Here is a 22,181-nt window from a genome sequence, read left to right as displayed (position 1 = left end):
GGGCACATATAGACAAACAACCATTCACACTCACATTCATACCTATGGACAATTTGGAGTCGCCAATTAACTTAGCATGTTTTTGGAATGTGGGAGGAGAAAACTCACGCATGCACAGGAAGAACATGCAAACTCCACACGGAGATGACCGAGGGTGGAATTTAACTCGGGTCTCCTAGCTGTGAGGTCAGCACGCTAACCACTTGATATATATATATATATATATATATATATATATATATACACACACACACACACATAAATATACTGTATATATATTCATATATATGCACACACACACACACACACACACACATAAATATACTGTATATATATTCATATATATGCACACACACACACACACACATATATATATACGTACGGGGAAAAAGGTGAGACATGCAAAACTACTTCTGGCACTAAAGCTACTAAAGCACACACATATATATATATATATATATACGTATATGTGTGTGTGTGTGTGTGCATATATGTATGTATGTGTGTGCTTTAGTAGCTTTAGTGCCAGAACTAGTTTTGCATGTCTCACCTTTTTCCCCGTACGTGAGAACGTGGCACTTTTTCATCTCCTCAATCACATCTATGGAGTCTTCCACACCCTAAGGTAAGCCTGTTGAACAAGCGCCTCACTGTGTGAAGGGCCGGGGGCGTGACTTCATTTGCCAACGTGTCGTACGTCACAGACATGTGGTGCACGCCCTCTTGGGAAAGGACCGCTCAGTACTTCCGTTTTTTCCATTTGCTTTCAAAATAATATGTTTTCAAATACCCTGACGCAATTGAGAGTTGAACAATTGTTTAAGTCATTCAAAAAATACAATAAAACCAAAGTAAACATTCTATTTATATGGCATAGCAATGTTAAACCATCTTTACGCTATCTCGTTTGAATTCTAAATAATGCGTTATTTTATTTTGAAATTACATCAACAGGAACCCGGATTAAAATTGTATCATAACTCCGGTCGTGGGACCGGTTAACGTCGAACAGGAAGTAAAGTCATGCTCTGATAAAAAGGACCTACTGTTTTATACTGGATGAGCAGGTCAGTAAACCTTCATTTCTGCCTCACTCGATCTTCACATCACTTAGAGACTCGCCACGAAATTTGGTAAGTGTTTTTCGCATATGCCCCATTAATAGGAGGACATGAGGTCATTGACAATTTGTTTAGGAAGTTTGAATGGTATCAGGGCTGGGAATCTGAAGGTACCTCACGATACTATAAGATTTGCGATACATGGCTTGAGATAATAGTAATACGATCTCGAGGAAGCGAAAGGGTGAAACAAAAACAAACGGATAAAAAAAATAAATCAGAATTTCTATTTTGCTGAGTACAAACTGCTACTATGCAAAAACAGCAATACTATTTTAGTGCAACATAACTGTAAATAGTGTCAAATTTACTTTTACAAAATGAGAAAGTACTCCTTTGTAATCATTTATTTTCATAGATTATTTCAAGCAAAACAAAATGTTGTCCAGTATGTCAGAATGCATTTATTTAACTTTCTGTTGTCCCGGCCATATGCCATATATTTGTGAGACACATCTTACATACTCCAAAGTCCTTACCAAGCTTTGTCTCACCTAACAATATAGTAGCAAAAGTGGGTCCACACTTGATTTTTACTGTTGGTAGTGCATCTTTCTGCTCCTCCCTTGCGCTGCTCTTTGAGTTTTCTTCTTCTGTGACTTCAGTGGCAGAAGTTCAGCCCACATTTCATCCATTCTGATAAGGAACACTTTTTGGTAAAATGGAAAATACCCGAGATTTGCATCACCTCCTCCTTCCGTGTATTTTCATTATCTGATTTGTACAGTTGTCAGGCAGGTTTACTGTATTATGCCCTAAATTATGCTTATGACCGTTGTGACTGTAACCATCAACTTTATCTTTTACAATGGACATGTTGCATCACTCCTAAAGATCATACAGACACCTTGTGCTTGAACAGATGTCCTGGTTTCCCGGAGCTGCTTCAGAGTACACCCTGAGATCACTTGTGCAAACATCTAGTGGAGCATTGTAAATGTTTATGTTGCATTTTACATGTGCAGAAAAATGGCAGACAAGGTGCTGGTCACAGGTGGAGGAGGCTACGTTGGTAGTCATTGTGTGCTGGAACTGATTGAAGCAGGCTACAAACCCATTGTGGTTGATAACTTCAGCAATGCTATCAGAGGTAAGACGCTTAAGATGTGTTTTGTTTACAGCCAACATGCTCATATCCTTTAACAGTCTGTGTGTGTGTGTGTGTGTGTGTGTGTGTGTGTTTGGATGAAGGACAAGGGGGTGTGCCAGAGAGTATACGCAGGATTGAAAAAATTCTGGATACCAACATTGAGTTTCATGAACTTGACCTGCTGGACAGGGCCGCCTTGGATGCGCTTTTTAAAAAGGTCAGCCTGTTCACATACTATTTGTCTAATTATTCCGTAACTTGTAATGGAGAAGAAAATTATTCTTCTTGTTTCAAGCATTTTAGCAAGTCAAACTTTCAGAATGGAAAATGAATTTGCTAATTTTAAAGGAAAACTGCACTTCATCCACAATTATGTGAAACATGAACGCATATATCTTTCCCTTTTCTGTGCATTCTAACAAAAGAAAACAAGTTCGTATGAGCTAGCTAGCAATGTACATCATTGGGAGGCACCAATATAACTATGACGGCCTCTTAAAAAAAAAACTCTAACAACATTGTATCGTTTGATATACTACATGCTGTTATCATTGAAAACATGTAATACTTACAGTATCTTGTTGTATTTTGATGTTTTCAAACATCACCGAAACTTCTTTCCTTGGCAAATTGATTTCACATACTATATCAGGAGCTTACGCTACTTTCGTCAACCACAGCAGCATAGAAACAACAATAACACTTAAAATGACCGCTCTCATTGGCATGGCTGTGTCTTCCAGCACATGACGTGTGCTCCAGTCCTCAGGTAGGAAATGCTGACGGCAAACGAGCATCTTGTTGGGTCTTGGTTGCAAAATTGAGAGCTAGATATTCACTCTTTGACGCTAAGACGAGCGGCTAGCGAAGTATCATGTTACTCCGCCAGATATATGTTGTTTATTTGTGTTAGCTGCTACAATAACAATATCGCTGTAACTATGTAAATGGGCACTGTTGGTGTCTTTTGTTAGGGCTTTAGCATCAAAATAGGGATAGTAGCTCCCATGATGTGCATTGTTAGCCAGCTCATACTAGCTCCTTTTCTCTCGGTGGAACACACAATGAAAAGGGAAATAAATGTGTGTGTAATGATGGGCAAAATTCCAAGAAAGTACAGTTTTCCTTCAAGATGTATTATCTGTGTTTTTAATTAAACCTGGTCTCACATAAAAAAAAACATTTTGTCAGTAAAAATAAGAAGAATTTAGGTGTGTATATGCACATAATACACACACACATATCTGGAATGATCAACATTTCATTTATCGTTTTACCATCTCAATCTCGTGTGTCTTGCAGCATTCTTTCAATGCCGTGATGCATTTTGCTGGCCTCAAGGCTGTTGGAGAATCTGTGAAGCAGCCATTACGCTACTACAGGGTCAACCTCACCACCACTATGAATCTGCTGGAGGTCAGTTACAACCCAACTAAATTGTGATTCCAGTTTCCACCAATCTGTATTTATGTCTGCTCATGTCTGTTCATCTTGTGTTCAAATCAGCCCTTGCAGTACTTTCTGTGTGCGGTGATTGTATCTAACTTCATGTGCCGCAGGTGATGCAGGCTCACGGGGTGCGCAATCTGGTTTTCAGCAGCTCAGCCACAGTTTACGGAGACCCCGAGCGTCTGCCCATCGATGAGCAGCACCCTGTAGGGGGCTGCACCAACCCCTATGGAAAGACCAAGTACTTCATAGAGGAGATAATCAAGGACCATTGCAAGGCTGAGAAGGTACTGACGTGTCTGAGGAGAGGCACATACCAACACCCTATAGAGTGTTTTAATGTTTGCTGTGTGAGCAGGACTGGAATTCCGTGTTGCTGCGATATTTCAACCCCATTGGTGCTCATTCCTCTGGCCTCATTGGAGAAGATCCTCAGGGTATTCCCAACAACCTATTGCCATATGTCGCTCAGGTGCATGAACACAATTATTTAGCCTCTGTTGTCTGCTGCACTTTGGTGTAGAAAAGGAAATAAACTGCTGTGGTCACTCATTAGCATCTGGTCAAAAATGTTGGCATTAACCTACCGTTCATTTTGATGCCTGGTACAACTAAAGGTACATTTTTGGACACGTATAATTATAACAAAAAATAGCTCATGAGACTAAAAAAATGTACCTTTAGTCTTACCAGGCATTTAAATGAAGGAGAAACTGGAGAAACAAGGCTGGTCAAATTTTTTCTATGACTTACCTCCTGCATGCACAGGATTAAGCTGTGAAACTCATGCTTTTTACACTTGCTGCACTGTTATTTACAATGAACCTATCAGCGCTATTAATGCTGGCTCAGCAGTTTACACCTTACTGCTATTACAACCTTGGTTCTGGGGTTTCTGTGCGTTGTGCATTATACTTAAAAGGGACCGATTATGCTTTTTTCTTCTGACCTAAAAATGTTAAAATGTTGTATTCTCGTGTTAGTCGATGCCAAAGTTTCTGATAATGAGGTTAGCATTTGAAAGTGAGCTGTGAAAGAAGTGAGGGATGGCTCTGAAGGCTCAGTTTCAGAGTTCTCTGAGACCTACGGACCCACATTTATACACGGTAAGTCAGGGGTCTCCAGCCAGTAGTGCCTAACCACTTTTCAATTAGCTCTCCAAAGAGTTTATTCATTTTGTTATCAACTTCTATTCCGACAAATTTAGAAAGTTGGTTTCGGCAGTAGTCCAGAAGTCCTCAGAAACACTTATAAGTGTGACCAATCACAGTGGCATGGATGTGCCTGGAATAAATTAAAAGGTTTTGGAAATCTAAGGAAATACAGCTGGAATAGGTGCAGATCATGGAAGATCTACAAATGTTTCATTGCGGGTTATTGTGTGTAGCTGCTCTATACAAGTCCACAACTCAATACAAAGGCCTGAAAAAATAGCATAATAAGTCCCGTTTAATAAATGACTGTGACTAAAGAGAGCAATGTTTTTCTTTCTTTCCACTTTCACAAGCATTTATGGTCGTTGCAGAAAAGGATGCATGGTTTCTCATTGCTAAATGTCTTTCTTGTAGGTTGCTGTTGGGAGAAGGCAGTACCTCAGTGTATTTGGGAATGACTATGACACACTGGATGGGACAGGTAATGGGGGGAGGGTGTAGATTTTGCTAGAAATATTTTTATCTAATAAATCTTTTTCTGCAAGGTGTGAGAGATTATACTCATGTTGTCGATTTGGCAAAGGGACACATTGCAGCATTGAAGAAGCTGAAAGAGAACTGCGGGTGCAAGGTAACACAATGAAAATGATTATTAAATGAGATGAAATATCGCGATTGTGTCCATGTCCATCCATCCATTTATCCATCTATACCCTTTATCCTCACTGTGGTAGCGGGGGTATGCTGGAGTCTATCCCAGCTGACTTCAGGCGAGAGGTGGGGTACATTGTGTATTTGTATCTAATGTAGATAACTGACGCTGAGGGATATTAATTTGATCAGGTGTACATTTTAACTGCTTGTTCCACTTCTATCCTATAGGTGGCAGTAATGTACAGTTGTAAATAGATTTATAGATAACTTTGTCATTTCAAGGGTTGACAAATTCTGGAGCGCTTTATGGGAATAAAAACATGTTAAATGAGATATTGTACATCAAATGACCATTGTTTTTGATAGGGCACATCGTCGATACTCGGATTTGATTGGATTGTGCAGGCATGCTGGTTAATGTGTATTCATGGCTATTTTTGTATGTACAGGTTTACAACCTAGGAACAGGAGTAGGCTACTCCGTCCTCCAGATGGTAAATGCTATGAAGAAGGCATCAGGGAAGGAAGTAAGTCACCACATTTGATTGACTACCTAATTGATTAATTGACCTCCAGCGGATACTACACTCCATGGGGGTTCCGTGAGTTGAAGGTGACATCTGGTCTCTCCGTAGGTTCCCTACAAGATTGTAGAACGTAGAGAAGGAGACGTAGCATCGTGCTACGCTGACCCTCGCCTGGCTGAGAAGGAGCTTGGTTGGAAGGCTAACTTTGAACTGGAAAGAATGTGTAATTGATCATACCCTCTTACTGCAAAAAGGTAGATTTTCAAAAGTAGAACACTTATGGATATTATTTTGTACCTGTTTGCATGTAGGTGAGGATCTGTGGCGCTGGCAGTCGATGAACCCTAACGGATTTTCCAAGGGGGCTTCCTGACACCACGGTCAAAGCATTCATTGGAACATGAAAAAATCATTAAGGGAAATGCTTTATACTTGACTTTTTAAATACTTTATGGGGCAATGATCCATATTTGTTTACTAGCGGGTGTTATCAGTGGGTGTCTGAAATTTGTCTGAAATACCTTGCATGAGGTAGTAGAACAGAAACATTTATTTTAACTAAATCAACAAAAATTATGCTAATAGCAAAATATAAAATATATTACACTGACACATCTCTATGATTATGATTAATAATTAAATGACTATAAACTTTTGAAATGGTTTATATTCTGATTTACTCTAATAACTGTCCAGGAATGCAGTCCTGGGTTTACGACTTTTGTCGTTATGACGTAAATTACTTAAAAACTTATGTTTCTGTGTGAGCAGCTTGGTTTGCAAATACAAGAGTCATCCGAGAGCTAGTTGCATGCACACTATGGAATGACATTAATGTGCTTGGGAGACATTCATCATGTCTCCCAAGCACAAGTCAGTCTCCTGAGGGTAGTGTGCCAAAGAAAAGGAAAGCCACCACCGTGGAAGTGAAACCACACATCATAAACATGCTCTGAAAAGGGAGAAAAACCGGCTGCAAGGCATGTGCAAACTGCTTGAAGATTGTATCCTTGAACATGTTAAAGGATCTGTGTGTGAAATCAACAATAACATTCATTATTTTTTATTACTGTTTCATTCAATTAATGTCATCTTTATTACTGTATGTTAATGTGGATATAAGGTCCAATTTCCACTGATTAAAAATCGATTTGCAACATATCCTAAGAACAAAACTCAACTGTTTTTGAGAGATTATGTGAGTGAATATTATGTCAAGTCAATATTAGCAGCAGGGTTTTTTTTCATGATTCTTTTTTTATTTCAAATATTTGGTATGATTGAGTTGTATTTAAAGGCCACTATAAAGAAAAATCATCACTTTGGTGAAAATGTATGTGTTTTGTAAGTTAGGGTTTTTTCTGTTGAGGATCACTACTGCAGATTTAAGAAATCTATGGTTTTAATGACTGTCGCAATTATGTTAAAAGTCATTTAAGACATACACAAAAGTTTGAACACATTATTAAAAAGCATTCATCTGCAAGAACCTAAGCGGGGCGCTGGGGCTTTAAATGGCTGTTTGCACCCTCGGGCACCCAGTTAATAAAACACCCACGTCAGCACAGCACTCCGTCTCTCTCGCCGGGTTTCGGTCTTTAGGGCTGAGCAGGAAGTGGCTGACTGTGGACCCTGGACGAGAGGAAAAGGCAAGAAAAAAAACAGGAAATTAAAAAATGGACATGGTGACGGATGTGGGGACGAATCGGCTCTATCGGGCGTCGGGTGAATCCAACCACCAGTGAGTATGGATGGGTTTTGTCGCGGGGATTAGGCGAGGGGCGTAAGCGGGTCCTGGCGATTCCTCGTGCCGGGAGAGAGTCGATGCGTTCGGGCAAGAGAAGAAAATCCTCCCCGCTGCTCGTTGTGCTCCGGACCTCCAGCGAGAAGTGTGACTGTGGAGGGGAGGGGGGATCCACTTGGATAAAAAAACGGGTGTTTCGCCACGTCTAACCTTTAGGTGCGTGTACGCCGAATATTTCTCCATTAGGTATCACTAGAATGTGTTCGGAAATGTCTTTTTTTCCATTGTGTGCTGGCCGGAGCCTGAAGTGGGCGTCGCTCCAGGACACAGGGCTGCTCTGGTACGCCGCTGCCCGCTTTACCCTCACAGGACTGCCGTGCTCCTACGGCGCTCTGCCGTTGAACCGGGATTAGAAATATACATATTACATTTATTTAGCTATTCGGGACGCCGTGGTGCTATGCGGGCGGGTGGTTATACCGGTCTGTCACACTTTATCGCATCATTATAAATGAATGCGCGTCGAAGTCGACATGAGGATGGGAAAATAGGTTACTGTAAAATAATATATATACATACAGTATATATATATACATATGAATGTGGCTTAGATTAAGAATAAGAATAAGATGACTGGTCATAATATTTCATTCTATCATATTCGAGTCTTGTGTGTTTGAAGCATTGGATTTTCAATGTGTTTCGCATCTCCAATAAGGGTGAATACACGGATTTGTCACCCGAAGCTCCTTGCCTGGTGTGTCGGGTGTAGCCCTGTTGATGACGGCTTGTGATTGACGGCCATTGGAGCCAATAGTAATGGAGGATTAGCTATAGTGGGCGGAGCTTGGGCAGCTTTGTGAGTGTGGACAACAGCAAGGTAAAATTATACTTATTTTTTTAGGGGCATACTTGAATTAAAACGTTCAACGTTCACATATATATTTGAATATTCAACCTATGAGGCGATATATAATATAAATATAAATCTTGATGACATACTGAGTTGTATTTGTAATATTTTGCCCCTCTCATGTCTATAAGTAAAGTAACCAAAGTATCAGTACAAATTGCATCCACAATTCAACCATCCAGCTGGAGCCTATTCCAGCTGATGTCTGGCAAGTGGTTGGTTCACACCTTGGAAGAACAACAGTCCATTACCAGGAACTTACCAATGACCGTCACAATAGCCTTATCCATCCAGTCAATGTACACAAATTCATAATTTGGCATTGACACTGAAAAGGTGATAGTTGTACTATATTATCAGCATCCTTGTTTTTGAATGCAAATTCCTGTTTTTGACTTTGAATTATTGTTGTTTTTTGGGAGGAGAAGAATGAGTTCTACTGTTTCAGCAGTTTTCCCAGATTATGTGGAAAAAGAAGGCTCTGGCGCCCTAAAAGCGTACAAGATGCATACACATGAAGTCATTGGCTTGTTGAATGATTAATGAGACGGAGAATTAATGAGGCTCAAATTGTTATGCATTTTTTTTGTGTCCTGCAGGCAGCCTCAGAGATGGTTCAACACGGCCGACATCACAGTGGCTCACCAGACCAGCCTACTGAAGCAGCTCAACCAACAGAGGCGTCAGGAGCTCTTCTGTGACTGCAATGTGCTGGTGGAGGGCCACCTCTTCAGGGCCCACCGCAACGTCCTGTTCGCCAGCAGCGGCTACTTCCGTATGCTGCTCTCCCAGGGCTCCGACGGCATGTCAGACTCTGTGAACGCCACGTTTGACGTCTTCAGCCCTGAGACGTTCACTGTCATCCTGGATTTCATTTACTCAGGCCAGCTGGACCTCTCCAGTCACAACGTGATTGAGGTGATGTCCGCAGCCAGTTACCTGCAGATGAACAATGTCATCAACTACTGCAAGAATTTCATAAAATCCTCTCTAGACATCAGTGCAAAAGATGAGGACAGCGATCGCTGCCACAGCTTGTCGGAGACCTGCAGCTTTACCAGCGGAGCTGGAGAGGAGACCGGAGAGCAGCAACAGCAGCAGCATGCAGACTCGCGTTCTGTCAGTCCACCGCCAGCACTTTGGACCAGGGATAGCTCCAGATCCCAGTCTAGCTACATGGGGAAGGACTTGGAGCAAGACATTTCTGCATTGAAGACTAACCCCAGCAGTCCTGCCAATGACCTCAACACAGACATCGAGGACCCACAGGACCCGTTGTACACATTGCCAGTGTCTGAGCGGCGGCGTTCCAGAGGTGCGAGTAAAAGAAAGGCGGCCAACAGCAACCGCTCCAACCAGAACGAAGACCTGGACATCCAGGAGGCGAGAACACAAAAGGCAGAGAAGGCAGAGGAGCTTTATAACAATTTACCACCAATTGTGGGTGTTATCGGACACTTTAACAAAGGTGAGCAGATACATAGAAATAAACAAACCATACCAGGGACCGACTTCCACTTCCTTTTTCTTTACAGAGTCCAACCCCATCATGCGCTTCAAATGCCCCTTCTGCACACACACGGTGAAGAGGAAGGCGGACCTGAAGCGTCACTTGCGCTGTCACACGGGCGAGAGGCCGTATCCCTGCCAGGCCTGCAATAAGCGCTTCACACGCCTGGAGCACCTACGCAGCCACTTTGAGACAGTATGTATGAATTGTTATAATATTTGTATGTACATGATATGGACAAAGGAATTGGAGCAGCTACAGTAGCAAATATGCATAACAATATGGAATTGGTCCCTTTATAAGAAGCATCAGATGTCATTGATAATGGACTAAAGGGGCATATTTAGTCATTTGGGTGCCTAAGGTAAACCAAGTCATCACATTTGTCCATACGTGTATATTCAAGTTCAAAGTTCAAAGTTCAAAAACACTTTATTTATCCCCGAGGGGCAATTTAAAGGACACAGAGAGCAGCATATGGAATAAAAATGTAGAAAGCAGACAAGGACAAGTAAAAGAGCAGACTACTGAACACACATGTTCCTAAGAGAATAAATAGTAATTAAATAATTTCATTCATTCATTTCCTACCGCTTTTCCTCGCGAGGGTGCTGGAGCCTATCCCAGCGATCTTCGGGCGTGAGGCGGGGTACACCCTGGACTGGTCGCCAGCCAATCACAGGGCACATATAGACAAACAACCATTCACACTCACATTCATACCTATGGACAATTTGGAGTCGCCAATTAACCTAGCATGTTTTTGGAATGTGGGAGGAAACCGGAGTACCCGGAGAAAACCCACGCATGCACGGGGAGAACATGCAAACTCCACACCGAGATGGCCGAGGGTGGAATTGAACCCTGGTCTCCTAGCTGTGAGGTCTGCGTGCTAACCACTAGACCGCCGTGCTGCCCGTAATTAAATAATTTTAAAAAGTATAACAAGCTAAAGGAAGGTTGTGCGAAATCTGGATAGGGAGGGGTCCAAGTTCAGAAGCCGGACGGCTGTAGAGACAAAGGTAGCCCTCCTCCTTTGTGTTCTACATCGTGGGCATCTTAGTCTCCGACCCGATGGAAGCCACTCAAACCCGGGGTGTAGCACTTGGGAAGGGTCCTGTAGAATCCTGTATGCAGTCCGGGTTATTTGTTGATCACAGTGTAATAGAAAGAGCTCTTCACAGGATGGCCAATGATTTTGGAACAAACTTTTGAAATACCGGTTAAACGAGTCCGGTCCTGTTGATGCAGTGAATAAAACCATGAAATGAATGAAAGGGTCAAAATGTTCTCAATAAAAGCATAATAGAAGGTCAGCAAAAATTTTTTGTTCACTCCAAAGGAACTCAGCTTCCTCAACATGTACTGTATATATACATTCATGATCAATACTAGATCTGATTCCTCACATCTTATTGCCAGATTCATCAAGCTAGGAAGCTGGTGTGCAGAAAGTGTAAGTGTCCGGTGACAGAAGAGACGGGGCACGTGGTGTGTGAGGGTACAAGACGCTTCCGCATGTGCTCCACATGCATCCAGGAAGTAGGCTGCGACAGTATGCCCATGGACACTCTGGAAGGAACCAACGAGGAGCCGGCTCTGTTGTTGGGCGTGGACGGTGAGGAAGAGGAGAGTAACAGGGCCTGGATGGCTACAGATGACGACGACCTGGCAGAGGACTCGGGGGCTGACCTCATCATTCAACAAGTGGATGACAGCGATGAGGAGCTGCAGTGATATTGGACCAAAGTGTGTGTGTGTGTTTGCTTTGGAGTGTGTGTGTGCAGAGGCATGTGCAAATATTGACTGTGGGTGAGCATGTTCAAGCCATACCTGAGAATGTATGCGTTAAATATGTCATCCCTTAAATATACTGACAGTCAATAGAAGCGTTGAGGTAGAAATGGATGCGTATTTCTACTTGTAGGAGGGTTGTAATACTACTTTGTGGATGTATTCTTGACTTAGTGCTCGGGTAGTCGAGATAATGTTGCAGAACTGCACCAAATACACATTAAGTCTGCATTATTTGAGGATTGGTTTTGGAGGCCTATATAAAGGCCCCCAAAAAGGCCAGTATTGTTAGTGCAGTGAACGCCTATCACATGAATGTCTCCGTGAACTGCTACAGTGGAGGCCAGTTTGAGCTACAGTGACAAAGCCCGGCATACGGGCTTTTCCCAACCCACGAACAAAACCTGGCATGAACGCCATAACACGACAGGTTCTGTTGACGCTAGATCCATGGTGAGAGAGAGGTTGTTCCTGCACGGGAAAACACCCGGCAGGAACAACAACCGGATCAACGGCCAACACTGTATTGACTGTTCTGACTTTTTGTTTGGCAGCTGCCATTTTCTTTTCAATTAATAATTCTTCAAACATTATATTTTTGTTTCTGTATGCCAATATCCTAAACAAATGACTCAAGTTAGTCAAGTCAGGTTTATTTATCACAAAAGAGTCTCAAAGGGCTTTACAGGCTGACAACAATCGACGCCACGCCCGGATCTGAACCCCCATCCGGGCAGGGAGAAACTCAAAACCCCATTTGGGGGAAAACAAGGAACCTTGAGAAGGGGCCACAGTCGAGGGGGCGTCTCAAAGTTTCTATTGACTGTCAGTGTATATACCTTTATTATACAGTATGGATTTACTATCTTATTACCCTGTAAGCTTCATAACTGGCTGATCACTATTTAAAAGAGATTGTTTTGTACTTTTGTGACAAGCTCCTTTGTTAAGTCTTATCACGCATATGCAGTATCCAAAGCATGCATCCTAAGTGTTTTCTTTGCTTTGTATAAGTGTTATAATATGACATGAGTTTATATAACGACTTTTCAACACAGTCAGCTTTGGTAAAGGTTGGCACTTGAGCAAGACAAAATAAGAAGGAATGAATAATGGAGGACTCAATGATTTTCATTTTCTACCCATGTCTTGCTCATTTTGTTCACTTAAATATGCACTATGATGTACAGCCAATTATAATTTATTTATCTTTTTTTTTAACCTTTGAACACATTAAAGCTATTTTTTTAGACTTCAATGAGTAGCAGTGTAATCCTGAATAATTGTGTTTTTATTGGCCTATTCTAAACAAAATGATTACAGAGTTAACTAGATAGCATACGTAGTAATCTACACATTGTGATAGAGTGCGGAAGTGTAGACAATGTCAATGTATTGACCGCTAGATGGCGTCGTTCGCCACTCATTTCGTTGATCGGAACCGGAGACGAAGAAGTAGTGACGTCAGACTTAGACACTGAGCCAACATGGCGGCCGTGTTGCGATTTGTCAACAAAAATGCTTTTGGCTCGGCAGCAATGGGACAGCAATACTTGTCGTTGAGCTGTGCAGCAAAGGTTTGAAATTGGCTTTTTGGCATTATTTAACTTCCACCGAGTTAAATAAATCACGTTCAGTGAGCAAAGTCAATTGTTGCTAGCCTTAACCTAAAGTATTGTGTGTGTAGGCTGGTGTCAGAGCAGGTCAGACGCTCCCGCAGAGAGTGAAAATAGTAGAGGTTGGACCCAGAGATGGTCTTCAGAATGAAAAGGTATCTTATGATGCATTTTTGTCATGTTTCAAAGTGGGTGTAATGTTCTTGTAAGGGGTTTTCATCCACTTCAATCTTATTTCACATTATCCTTGTTAGACTATCGTCCCAACAGAGACAAAAATCCATTTGATAGATTTGTTGTCAGAGTCTGGGCTGTCAGTAGTCGAAGCCACCAGCTTTGTATCACCCAAGTGGGTTCCACAGGTGAGTATCTTCTCGCTCTGTGATTGACATGCAAAATAGTACCACTGCAATAATCCCACCCATGAAAGTTAGCATAATTGGTTTCTGTGTTGATGTTTTCTCCATTCAAGATGGCAGACCAGGTGGAAGTAATGAAGGGGATTTGCAGGAAACCTGGCGTGTCTTACCCCGTCCTCACCCCCAACCTCAAGGGCTTCCAGGCTGCTGTGGGTATCAAACTTTAGTCCAGATCACCTCCTTTTATGTTACAATGATCTTTTTCACGTTCTGGCGTCATGCAGGTGAAGGCAGGAGCCTCGGAGGTCGCCATATTTGGTGCTGCATCGGAGCTGTTCAGTAAAAAGAACATCAACTGCTCAGTGGATGAGAGTTTGCAGCGCTTTGGTGAAGTCATGGAAGCTGCGAAAGAGGCAGGAGTGCCAGTAAGAGGGTAAGATGATTTTGTGATATTGACATACCTTCTTTATGAACACACATGCTTTTTTTTTTTTATCACCCTATAGCTACGTGTCCTGCGTTCTTGGCTGCCCGTATGAAGGCAAGGTCGCACCAGCCAAGGTTGCACATGTGAGTACTTTCAGGCAGACCTGCCAACATTTAATTAAATTATTCATGCTTTCTTTTAAATTGCATATTTATAGAGTAGTAGATGTGATGCCACATTACATTATTACATCCAGCCATATTCTCTGTTCAGGTGGCCAAGTGTTTGTACTCCATGGGCTGCTATGAGATTTCCCTCGGCGACACAATCGGTGTTGGCAATCCAGGCAGCATGCAGGAAATGCTGGAGGTGGTGAGCCGAGAAGTGCCAGTTGCTGCCCTGGCGGTGCACTGCCATGACACGTATGGCCAGGCCCTGGCTAATATCCTCATAGCCTTGCAGGTCTGTGTTACTTACACTGGAACTGGAACGTCTCAATATATGTTGATATAACATGGGTACACCTGTACATTCCAAATGAGATCTTTCAAAATGCAGCCTTTGCAAATATAAAAATGCATGTATTAGTAATATGATTGTCTGTATTATTTAGTTTCATTTTGTTTACAGATGGGAGTCAGTGTGGTGGACTCTTCAATAGCTGGACTGGGAGGTTGCCCGTATGCACAAGGGGCTTCTGGGAATGTTGCAACTGAGGATGTTGTCTACATGCTTCACGGACTTGGAATTCAAACTGTAAGCAGGTCCACTTTGTTGATATCATAGTGCAGCAGTTTCCTCTGGTTGTTGACTCAGAAAGCCAGGCATGTCCTAATGCGGTTTGTGTGTCTTTGGAAAAATCAGCAATCATTTTACATTCATTCATTTTATATGCCGCTTATGTTCACTGGGCTCACAGGGGTATGCTGGAACCTATCTCAGCTGACCTTGGATGAGAGACTGTAGACTGTTGGTCAGCCAATCACAGGGCACATATAGACAAACAACCATTCACGCTCACATTCATACCTATGGACAATTTAGAGCAGCGGTGACCATTACGTCAATTGCATAAATGTCATTATGACATCATTCAGACGTCCCTCCTGATTTGCTGTGTAGTATTTAGTATAAGGATGCTGAAAAAGCACCCCTGAGTTTCATGTACAGCATACATAAATACATGTATACATCAACTACTATGTACATTTTCAATGTGTATAGTAGGAGGTAGATCTTTGGGACTCATTCTAAAAGTAGCCTACAGGCAGAAGAAGTATGACCTAATTTAGAGTGTCCAATTAACCTAACATGGTTATTTTTGGAATGTGGGAGGGTTTGAATCCCTGTTTGGGCATCTCCCATAGGTATGAATGTGAGTGTGAATCTTTCTAGGATAGACTCCAGCTCACCTTTGACTCTAATGAGGACTTTATAGAAAACGGATGGACAGATATCATGATCGAATTGTATAAAACACATTTGGTTAGATAATTGCATAATTTAAATTTTAAAGTCTGTGCTTCTTCCAAGGGAGTGGACCTCTCCAAATTGATGGATGCGGGAACTTTCATCTGTCGAAGCCTCAACAGGAAGACCGGTTCTAAAGTGGCACAGGCCACCTGCAAACTGTAGGAAAGAACCGAACCAAACCGTGAGGCACCTAATGAGCACAGTCCAACCAGAAACCATCAGATGTTCTTTTCTTCCTGGTCACACACATCAGTTACTACTTCCAAGTTGCCAGTGTACTGTATGATGGCGTAGATGGAACAGTGCCTTAAAGAGAGTACAGGCTTTCCTCTGTGGTTGTCTTGATACTAACGTGACTTTATAGGCAGGCCAGCTAAATGTGAAAAGTGTTGTTTGATGATCCTTTCGTGTGCAGTAATTACGATCCTTTCTGTTAGTTCAGCTGGCTAGTTAGTTTTAAAGCGCTGTGTATATTTCTTTTTTTAAACGCCATCCATATACTGTATATAATGTTGTACATAATTGAAATAAAGACTTTAATATGGGTGTCACAAGACAAGACCAGATGATGCACGTGATTGGGTCCACGAGAATGAGACAAGAGATTTTAAGGTTAATTTTAGAAAAATTATGACAAAATATGAATGGGTTATTTATTTAACCAAGTCACAAAACAATGTAGGTGTTTTTTGAATTTTTTTTTAAGCTAGACAACATTATTGTCAACATTTTTCAGACCACATAAATATATTCTAATAATAAATATAATAATGCAAGATTTTCTTTAATATGCCATCTTTCACTCTATAAAGTTGTGGAAGTGGTATTTATGACATTTTCTTGTGCTGTTATATTAGTCATTACTATAAACATTTTAGCTTTCTGGTTCTATTTCTAGTTACATTATGGCTTTTCCATCTGTTTTTATACTTTTTCTGGGTTCTTTGTTGATTTTATTCCTTTGATGAGCCATGTTCCACAAATGGCCCCTGTGCTACTTTTTGGACACCCACGCATCTGCAAGCCAGTCTGTCTTGGTTTTGCCAGGAAGGACGATACTTGCGTATAATCAGAAATGCGGTCACGGATATTCCAAGCAAGAAATACTTCCAGACTTTCACTTTTGATTTGTTCCTCTCCTCGCTAAATAAAGCAACAGTGTTTAAATTTATGAAGTTAGTGATTGTCAAGTTGGCACTCAATCCAAACATGTACATGTTTTGATCAGACAAATCTTAAGTAACTTTGATCAAACATAGAGTTACTACAGCTTCTGCTTGTTGCCAGCTGTCCCTACTAGCCACTTTTTTGGAACATTTGGCGACAGAAAAAACACGTCATTCACTGACGCTGGGAACTCCAAGGTATGTTGGATTGCAAGGTCTATAGTGTGCGTTAAACACTTAATGTGCAGTTCCAAGCTATACACACTACCACTTCAATGTTACTAAATTCTCATTCATAGTTCACGATTTGAATGGCTTTTTTCTTTCCTGTTCGCAATTCCAATTGACTTCTACAGTTTGTTAAGGAAGTGATTGTGAGTAAACAGTTTTCCTTTTTCCTGCCACGCCTCATAGGAACCTGTCTGACAGGCAGACTGAGATTCTTACTGCGGAACTGGGACATAAGTACTGCTAAAAATGTCCAAAATAATTCATCTGGTTGCGGGAGGAGAGTGTTTGGGGTCAGAAGTGTCATAGTGTGATGTCTGTAACTAGACCAGAGACATTAGTTCAATAAATTTAATATGTATAAAAAAATAAACAAGTGACAAAATACATATAGTACAATTCTATGGGGACACTGATATCAGTCCATTATCCCCGCAGCGTTATCCCACTCAGCACTGAACACAATAAGAGGCAGGCGATGTACTTTGTCACCTGTATAGGTCCAGTCATGGTAAAAAAAAAAAACACTGAAAAACAAGTTTGGGGCCAGTTGGCATACTTTTAAGGACAGTTCATAGCCATAGTTGTGTGTCCACATTCCAGAATCATTACCACTCTTCAGTAAGCTGGGCCCTGCTTGAAGGCGTCATCGTCACATCAACATGGGAATGTTTCAAAATGAAGTAGAAAAGCTCGATGAAATGTACAGCTGAATACACCTGTCATACCTCCCTGTGTTATCACAATATGTCGCCTCACAATAAACAGCAAGAACAATGCGAGGATGTGCGAGCGAGCGGCACTGAAAAGACACGGAGACCATTGTGTTCCAGAAGAATCCCACGTTACAGTAGAACAGTGATTTTCAACCACTGTGCCGCGGGCACACTAGTGTGCCTTGAGGAATTATCCAATATCACTTTTTATAATTAACATTTATTAATCATCATTTGCAAATATTATGTCAATATCCATGTATACGTGGACCCAAATATTCCAATTGCATTTGGTTTATTTGCTCAAACTGAAAGAATTTAACCTTTTGTATACGCCTCATTCCGAAAAAATAGTGCCAATCCGAATGAATATATAATCGGATTCACAGGGGTGGAATATTCCTTTCCCCAATCCGATTGAGGTATCTTGTACCCGCTCAAACGGAAAGTTGCCTTCTTCTTCTGTTGTTTATTGGCGGTTGGCAAGCAGCTTTCGTGTGCATTAGCGCACGAAATCTGTGGAACAGAATCTAAACCCTTCTATACGCCATTCATATGTCCATAAGTCAAAAGAAAACATATATCTATATAAAACATGTACCGAGTTGAATTATAAAATATTACCAAGATTGAATTTGATCCTTTCCTGGTTACATTTATCATATCGCATGCTCAGATATGATGCAACACGCAGCTCCAGATGTTCTTCAGTTTTAAAAATAGAGGCCAGCAATCGGCACTGGACTGATACGGAAAGTTTGTTTTTGATCCAAACAAAATTTCAAGACTGGACAAACGAAAAAACTGGCAATACGGAAATTATTCCAACAAGTGAAAGAACAACTCGGGGAAGTCGGTATCAAGTGATATTGATGTTTACGTTTTACTGGGCATGCCCCATTGACTATTCTGGTTGACTATAGCAACGCATGTCGACAAGAGATTGGAATATTCCTTTCCATGTATACCATTGTTTCCGGAAAAGTCATTCGGAAAGAGGAAAAACTCCTCATGTAAACATGGCTACTGTGGAGTGTCCGTGGTGTAAAGACTGGCAGAGCAATGTAATATCGGTCCGTGTGGCAACACCTAGCTCGTTCCTCCTATACGTTAGACTTAGTGATGTTTTCCAATGTCAAAAAAGGTTGAAAAACACTGCAGTAGAAGATATCAACCTGCTGTAGCTGATGTGTATTGAAGATGATGACTTGCAAAGTTCACGAGTCTTGTGTGGACACGGTGGTGCTCAGTGACTCAACTTTCCACACGCACTACGGATTGGCTCGTAGTTGTGAATGTGTGTACCGAATGAGTCATAGTCCAAAGCACTGCTCATGGTTTTCATCTTCAGTAAGGAAGAGTCAAATCTGGAGCTGAGGCCCGAATCTTCTCCTCGAGCTTCAGCTTGGAAAGCCTGTAGTCTGGTTTGTTTGCCGACTTGAACGACGGAGGCTTATCCTTGAGGTCCATCTTGGAGGGAGGCTGGACGCAGTTGTTGAAGGTTTCGTCTTTGTGCCTGTCATCTGGCGGCGCAAGGTTCCTCTGGCTGCGGCGGATGTGTTTGTTTGCACTTCTTACAATTCGCTTAGCGATGAGGTAAATGATCTCGCAGATGTTGAGCACGATGCAGAGTGCAGAGGCCCCCACCATGAAGTAGGTGAAGACTTTCTTCTCAGTGGGGTGGCCGATGTAGCAGTCCACTATGTTGGGGCAAGGAAGCACCTTGCATTTAACCAGCCTGGGGAGGTAAAAGCTGTCGTAGATGTAGTGGAGGATGTAGAGGAAGGTGGCTTCGATACCCGTCTTGACAAAAAGACTGATGAGGTACGTCCACCACAAGCCGCCGTGCTTCTTCCCCGTGTTGTTGTATAGCTTAGCGCTCTCGCCGTGCTTCGCTTGGTGTTTGCGTTCACGGTCTTCACGGTAGGCAACGTGCATCACCACCATGAAGGACGGGCAAGTGATGAAGATGAGCTGAAGGGCCCACAGACGAATGTGCGAGATGGGGAAGAAATGGTCGTAGCAGACGTTGGCGCAGCCGGGCTGCTTGGTGTTGCAGTCAAAGTCCTTCTGCTCGTCGCCCCACACCCGCTCCGCCGCCACCACGTACACCATCACCCTGAAGACGAACACCACAGAGAGCCATACGCGGCCAAAGGCTGTGGAGTACTTGTTGACCCCGCTTAGGAGGGCTTGGAAGGTCTTCCAGTCCATGTTTGGGACTGGCGGTGGTCAGATGGCTTCTTTTAAGGCTTAAAGTGAAAGGAGAGGACATGTTTTTCAAATTTGATCCAGATGTTGTCATAATTCTCACATTTACAGTACATCAACACGACAAGGCCATACTAGTAGAACCAACCAACCCAGACTGATGATATTCTATTATTTGACCCCATGGATTGTCTTTTGTTGCCACATTAAAGTACACAATACCCCATAAAGTACATTTTGCCATTTGTCTGTGATTTTCCACTGGTAAAACTAGTAAAACATATAGTTTTGCATAACAAAGAATTCTAGTTAACATAACATAAGGTACATTTAATGGTAGATTTGATTCATATATGTAAAACTATCAGGGTTTACTCCATACTATTTATGTGCATAATTAATTTCTTACGCTATTTTGTATAGTTGATACTTTTTATGTTGAAAATGATGTTTACAATCCAAACATATTGATGTGAACTTACACTCATAGTTCATATGTAACCAATAATTGTATACAGTAAGTACATTTCGTCATATTTTGCCACCAAACAGTAGATTCGACTAAAAAGAAGAGGACGCCATAGAAAACACATCATTTACACACAAGCTTATCTATCACTGTTCTTGACGTGTTCGATTCCACTTCACGACTTCAATCATATAAATAAGTATAAACATGACCGAAAGTGACATATTACGTTGGAGAAGGTTTCCACTTAGCCGAAAGTTGAATTTACAAACTGCACCCAAACGCACCAGAGGAGATTGAGGTTCTCATCTTACCAAGAAAAAGGCAACTAAAAGTGTTGGTCCATTTTAACTCAAGATGACGACCGGTGTCCGATCATCCCGTCATTCTTTTTGGAAATCCTTCGCAGCCGCTAAAAAGACAGGTAGAGAAAAGCAGGCTTGAGAAATGTGTGTGTGTGTGTGTGTGTGTGTGTGTGTTGGGGGGTGTGGTTAGAATCCAACAAGAAAAAGAGCAGACGTTCTTCCCTTCTTTGCATGTCTCATGCCAGGAGTGGTCGATACTGGTAATTGTGGTATCGATCTGATACCAAGTATATACAAGTTCTGTATACATTTGTTTTGCCTATTCATTTGATCGTCATGATTATAATAACAACTACAAAATTCCTGCTGAAATTTTGACGGGCATGCAACCTGTGGGCGACGAGCAATGCCGTGCGTACATTTCATGAGGAATTTAGCAAAATAAATTAACATGCTAACTGTATGCTAGCATGCTAGCATCTAGCGAGATGGCTCTTTAGCGAGTCTTTAGACGTGAGGAATACGGCTAAAATGTTAACATGCTAACTGTTAGCATGCTAGCACCAAAAGTGCAGAGATAGCATTCCTACATCATGACAACTATCAGGCCTTTAAACAGGAGTAAAATAGCCAAAATTCCAACATGTGCTAGCAATTAGCATGCTAGCACCTAGCACCCAGAGGAACATTACTGACACCTAGTGGCCAATTTATGTACATTTCACAGCTTCTGAATGCCTTGTACTGGATTTATATATTTTTTTTCATTTATCAATTTTTGGCCATAGCCAATCATAAAACAGTGATTAAATGTTTTAGAAAAATCATGGTAAAGTGAAGCCGTGGACTTGAACCACAAAGTGGCAAAGGAAGACTGTATTTTTATTTAACAATATATAAGTATAAGACAAAATCATCTAACTAATTCCTCATTCCCTTTTATTATGTACAATTTTCGCGGCAAAAGAATGTCAACACTATATGGATACCACGGTTGGAGCGATCTGTCGTTGGTATCAATACTATCGATGTCCGTATCGACCCGCCCACTCCAACCGTCTCACACAAACTGCAGTCTTTTTTTTTACATGACAAGTCACACTTCCAATGCTTGAAAAGAATCAAAACGGTGTAAAACTATTCCAAGTCAGTACCTAAACTCACCTTTCCTTCTTGCGTGTCTTTTGAAGGTACGCCTAGCGCGTTTGCCCAGTGACTATGCTTTGTAAGTAATGTTTTGTGCTCCCTGTTACCA

At 41.7% G+C, this 22,181-nt stretch overlaps 4 protein-coding genes across 5 annotated transcripts; 3 read left to right on the top strand and 1 right to left on the bottom strand.

Annotated features, from left to right (window-relative positions):
* Positions 1-974: 974 nt before the first annotated feature.
* On the top strand, positions 975-7,327 carry gale (UDP-galactose-4-epimerase). The gene is made up of 11 exons (XM_058091260.2): positions 975-1,133; positions 2,087-2,211; positions 2,313-2,428; positions 3,514-3,627; positions 3,771-3,947; positions 4,019-4,132; positions 5,229-5,295; positions 5,360-5,445; positions 5,918-5,995; positions 6,104-6,218; positions 6,307-7,327. Exons 2-11 carry the CDS (start codon positions 2,091-2,093, stop codon positions 6,366-6,368), a joined length of 1,050 nt encoding a protein of 349 aa, XP_057947243.2. The 5' UTR covers positions 975-1,133; positions 2,087-2,090; the 3' UTR covers positions 6,369-7,327.
* A 136-nt stretch (positions 7,328-7,463) lies between these two features.
* Positions 7,464-13,189, top strand: zbtb8a (zinc finger and BTB domain containing 8A). 2 transcript variants are annotated; one of them, XM_058091258.2, is made up of 4 exons: positions 7,464-7,736; positions 9,252-10,120; positions 10,188-10,357; positions 11,585-13,189. In XM_058091258.2, exons 1-4 carry the CDS (start codon positions 7,672-7,674, stop codon positions 11,897-11,899), a joined length of 1,419 nt encoding a protein of 472 aa, XP_057947241.2. In that variant the 5' UTR covers positions 7,464-7,671; the 3' UTR covers positions 11,900-13,189. The 2 variants fall into 2 exon arrangements, with proteins under 2 accessions (XP_057947241.2, XP_057947242.2); XM_058091259.2 differs by lacking the exon at positions 7,464-7,736 and adding an exon at positions 7,747-7,955.
* Positions 13,190-13,384: 195 nt separating this feature from the next.
* hmgcl (3-hydroxy-3-methylglutaryl-CoA lyase) lies at positions 13,385-16,526 on the top strand. The gene is made up of 9 exons (XM_058090536.2): positions 13,385-13,533; positions 13,644-13,727; positions 13,827-13,934; positions 14,045-14,140; positions 14,216-14,364; positions 14,438-14,501; positions 14,632-14,820; positions 14,989-15,114; positions 15,892-16,526. The coding sequence occupies exons 1-9, from the start codon at positions 13,444-13,446 to the stop codon at positions 15,991-15,993; spliced, it is 1,008 nt and encodes a 335-aa protein (XP_057946519.2). The 5' UTR covers positions 13,385-13,443; the 3' UTR covers positions 15,994-16,526.
* Positions 16,527-17,568: 1,042 nt separating this feature from the next.
* Positions 17,569-21,077, bottom strand: gjb3 (gap junction protein beta 3). Its single transcript, XM_058090387.2, has 2 exons — positions 20,936-21,077; positions 17,569-20,193 (listed from the first exon to the last, which is right to left on the bottom strand). Exon 2 carries the CDS (start codon positions 20,153-20,155, stop codon positions 19,289-19,291), a length of 867 nt encoding a protein of 288 aa, XP_057946370.2. The 5' UTR covers positions 20,156-20,193; positions 20,936-21,077; the 3' UTR covers positions 17,569-19,288.
* Positions 21,078-22,181: the final 1,104 nt, after the last annotated feature.

Source organism: Doryrhamphus excisus, linkage group LG14 (assembly GCF_037039965.1).
Source record: "Doryrhamphus excisus strain RoL-2023G ecotype Guam linkage group LG14, RoL_Dexc_Guam_v1.1, whole genome shotgun sequence".
Lineage (NCBI taxonomy): Eukaryota > Metazoa > Chordata > Actinopteri > Syngnathiformes > Syngnathidae > Doryrhamphus > Doryrhamphus excisus.
The sequence above is the reverse complement of the archived record's forward strand: the minus strand, read 5'-3'. Positions and strand labels throughout refer to the sequence as shown.

Bases quoted from the DNA above. Each gene is read 5' to 3' on its own strand.
- gjb3 (XM_058090387.2), bottom strand. From the start codon at position 20,155: ATGGACTGGAAGACCTTCCAAGCCCTCCTAAGCGGGGTCAACAAGTAC.
- zbtb8a (XM_058091258.2), top strand. From the start codon at position 7,672: ATGGACATGGTGACGGATGTGGGGACGAATCGGCTCTATCGGGCGTCG. The intron at 7,737-9,251 runs GTGAGTATGGAT...TGTGTCCTGCAG, and splicing joins TCGGGTGAATCCAACCACCA to GCAGCCTCAGAGATGGTTCA. The intron at 10,121-10,187 runs GTGAGCAGATAC...TTTTCTTTACAG, and splicing joins TATCGGACACTTTAACAAAG to AGTCCAACCCCATCATGCGC.
- hmgcl (XM_058090536.2), top strand. From the start codon at position 13,444: ATGGCGGCCGTGTTGCGATTTGTCAACAAAAATGCTTTTGGCTCGGCA. The intron at 14,821-14,988 runs GTCTGTGTTACT...TTTTGTTTACAG, and splicing joins ATATCCTCATAGCCTTGCAG to ATGGGAGTCAGTGTGGTGGA. The intron at 15,115-15,891 runs GTAAGCAGGTCC...GCTTCTTCCAAG, and splicing joins ACGGACTTGGAATTCAAACT to GGAGTGGACCTCTCCAAATT.
- gale (XM_058091260.2), top strand. From the start codon at position 2,091: ATGGCAGACAAGGTGCTGGTCACAGGTGGAGGAGGCTACGTTGGTAGT. The intron at 2,429-3,513 runs GTCAGCCTGTTC...TGTGTCTTGCAG, and splicing joins TGGATGCGCTTTTTAAAAAG to CATTCTTTCAATGCCGTGAT. The intron at 5,996-6,103 runs GTAAGTCACCAC...GTCTCTCCGTAG, and splicing joins AGAAGGCATCAGGGAAGGAA to GTTCCCTACAAGATTGTAGA.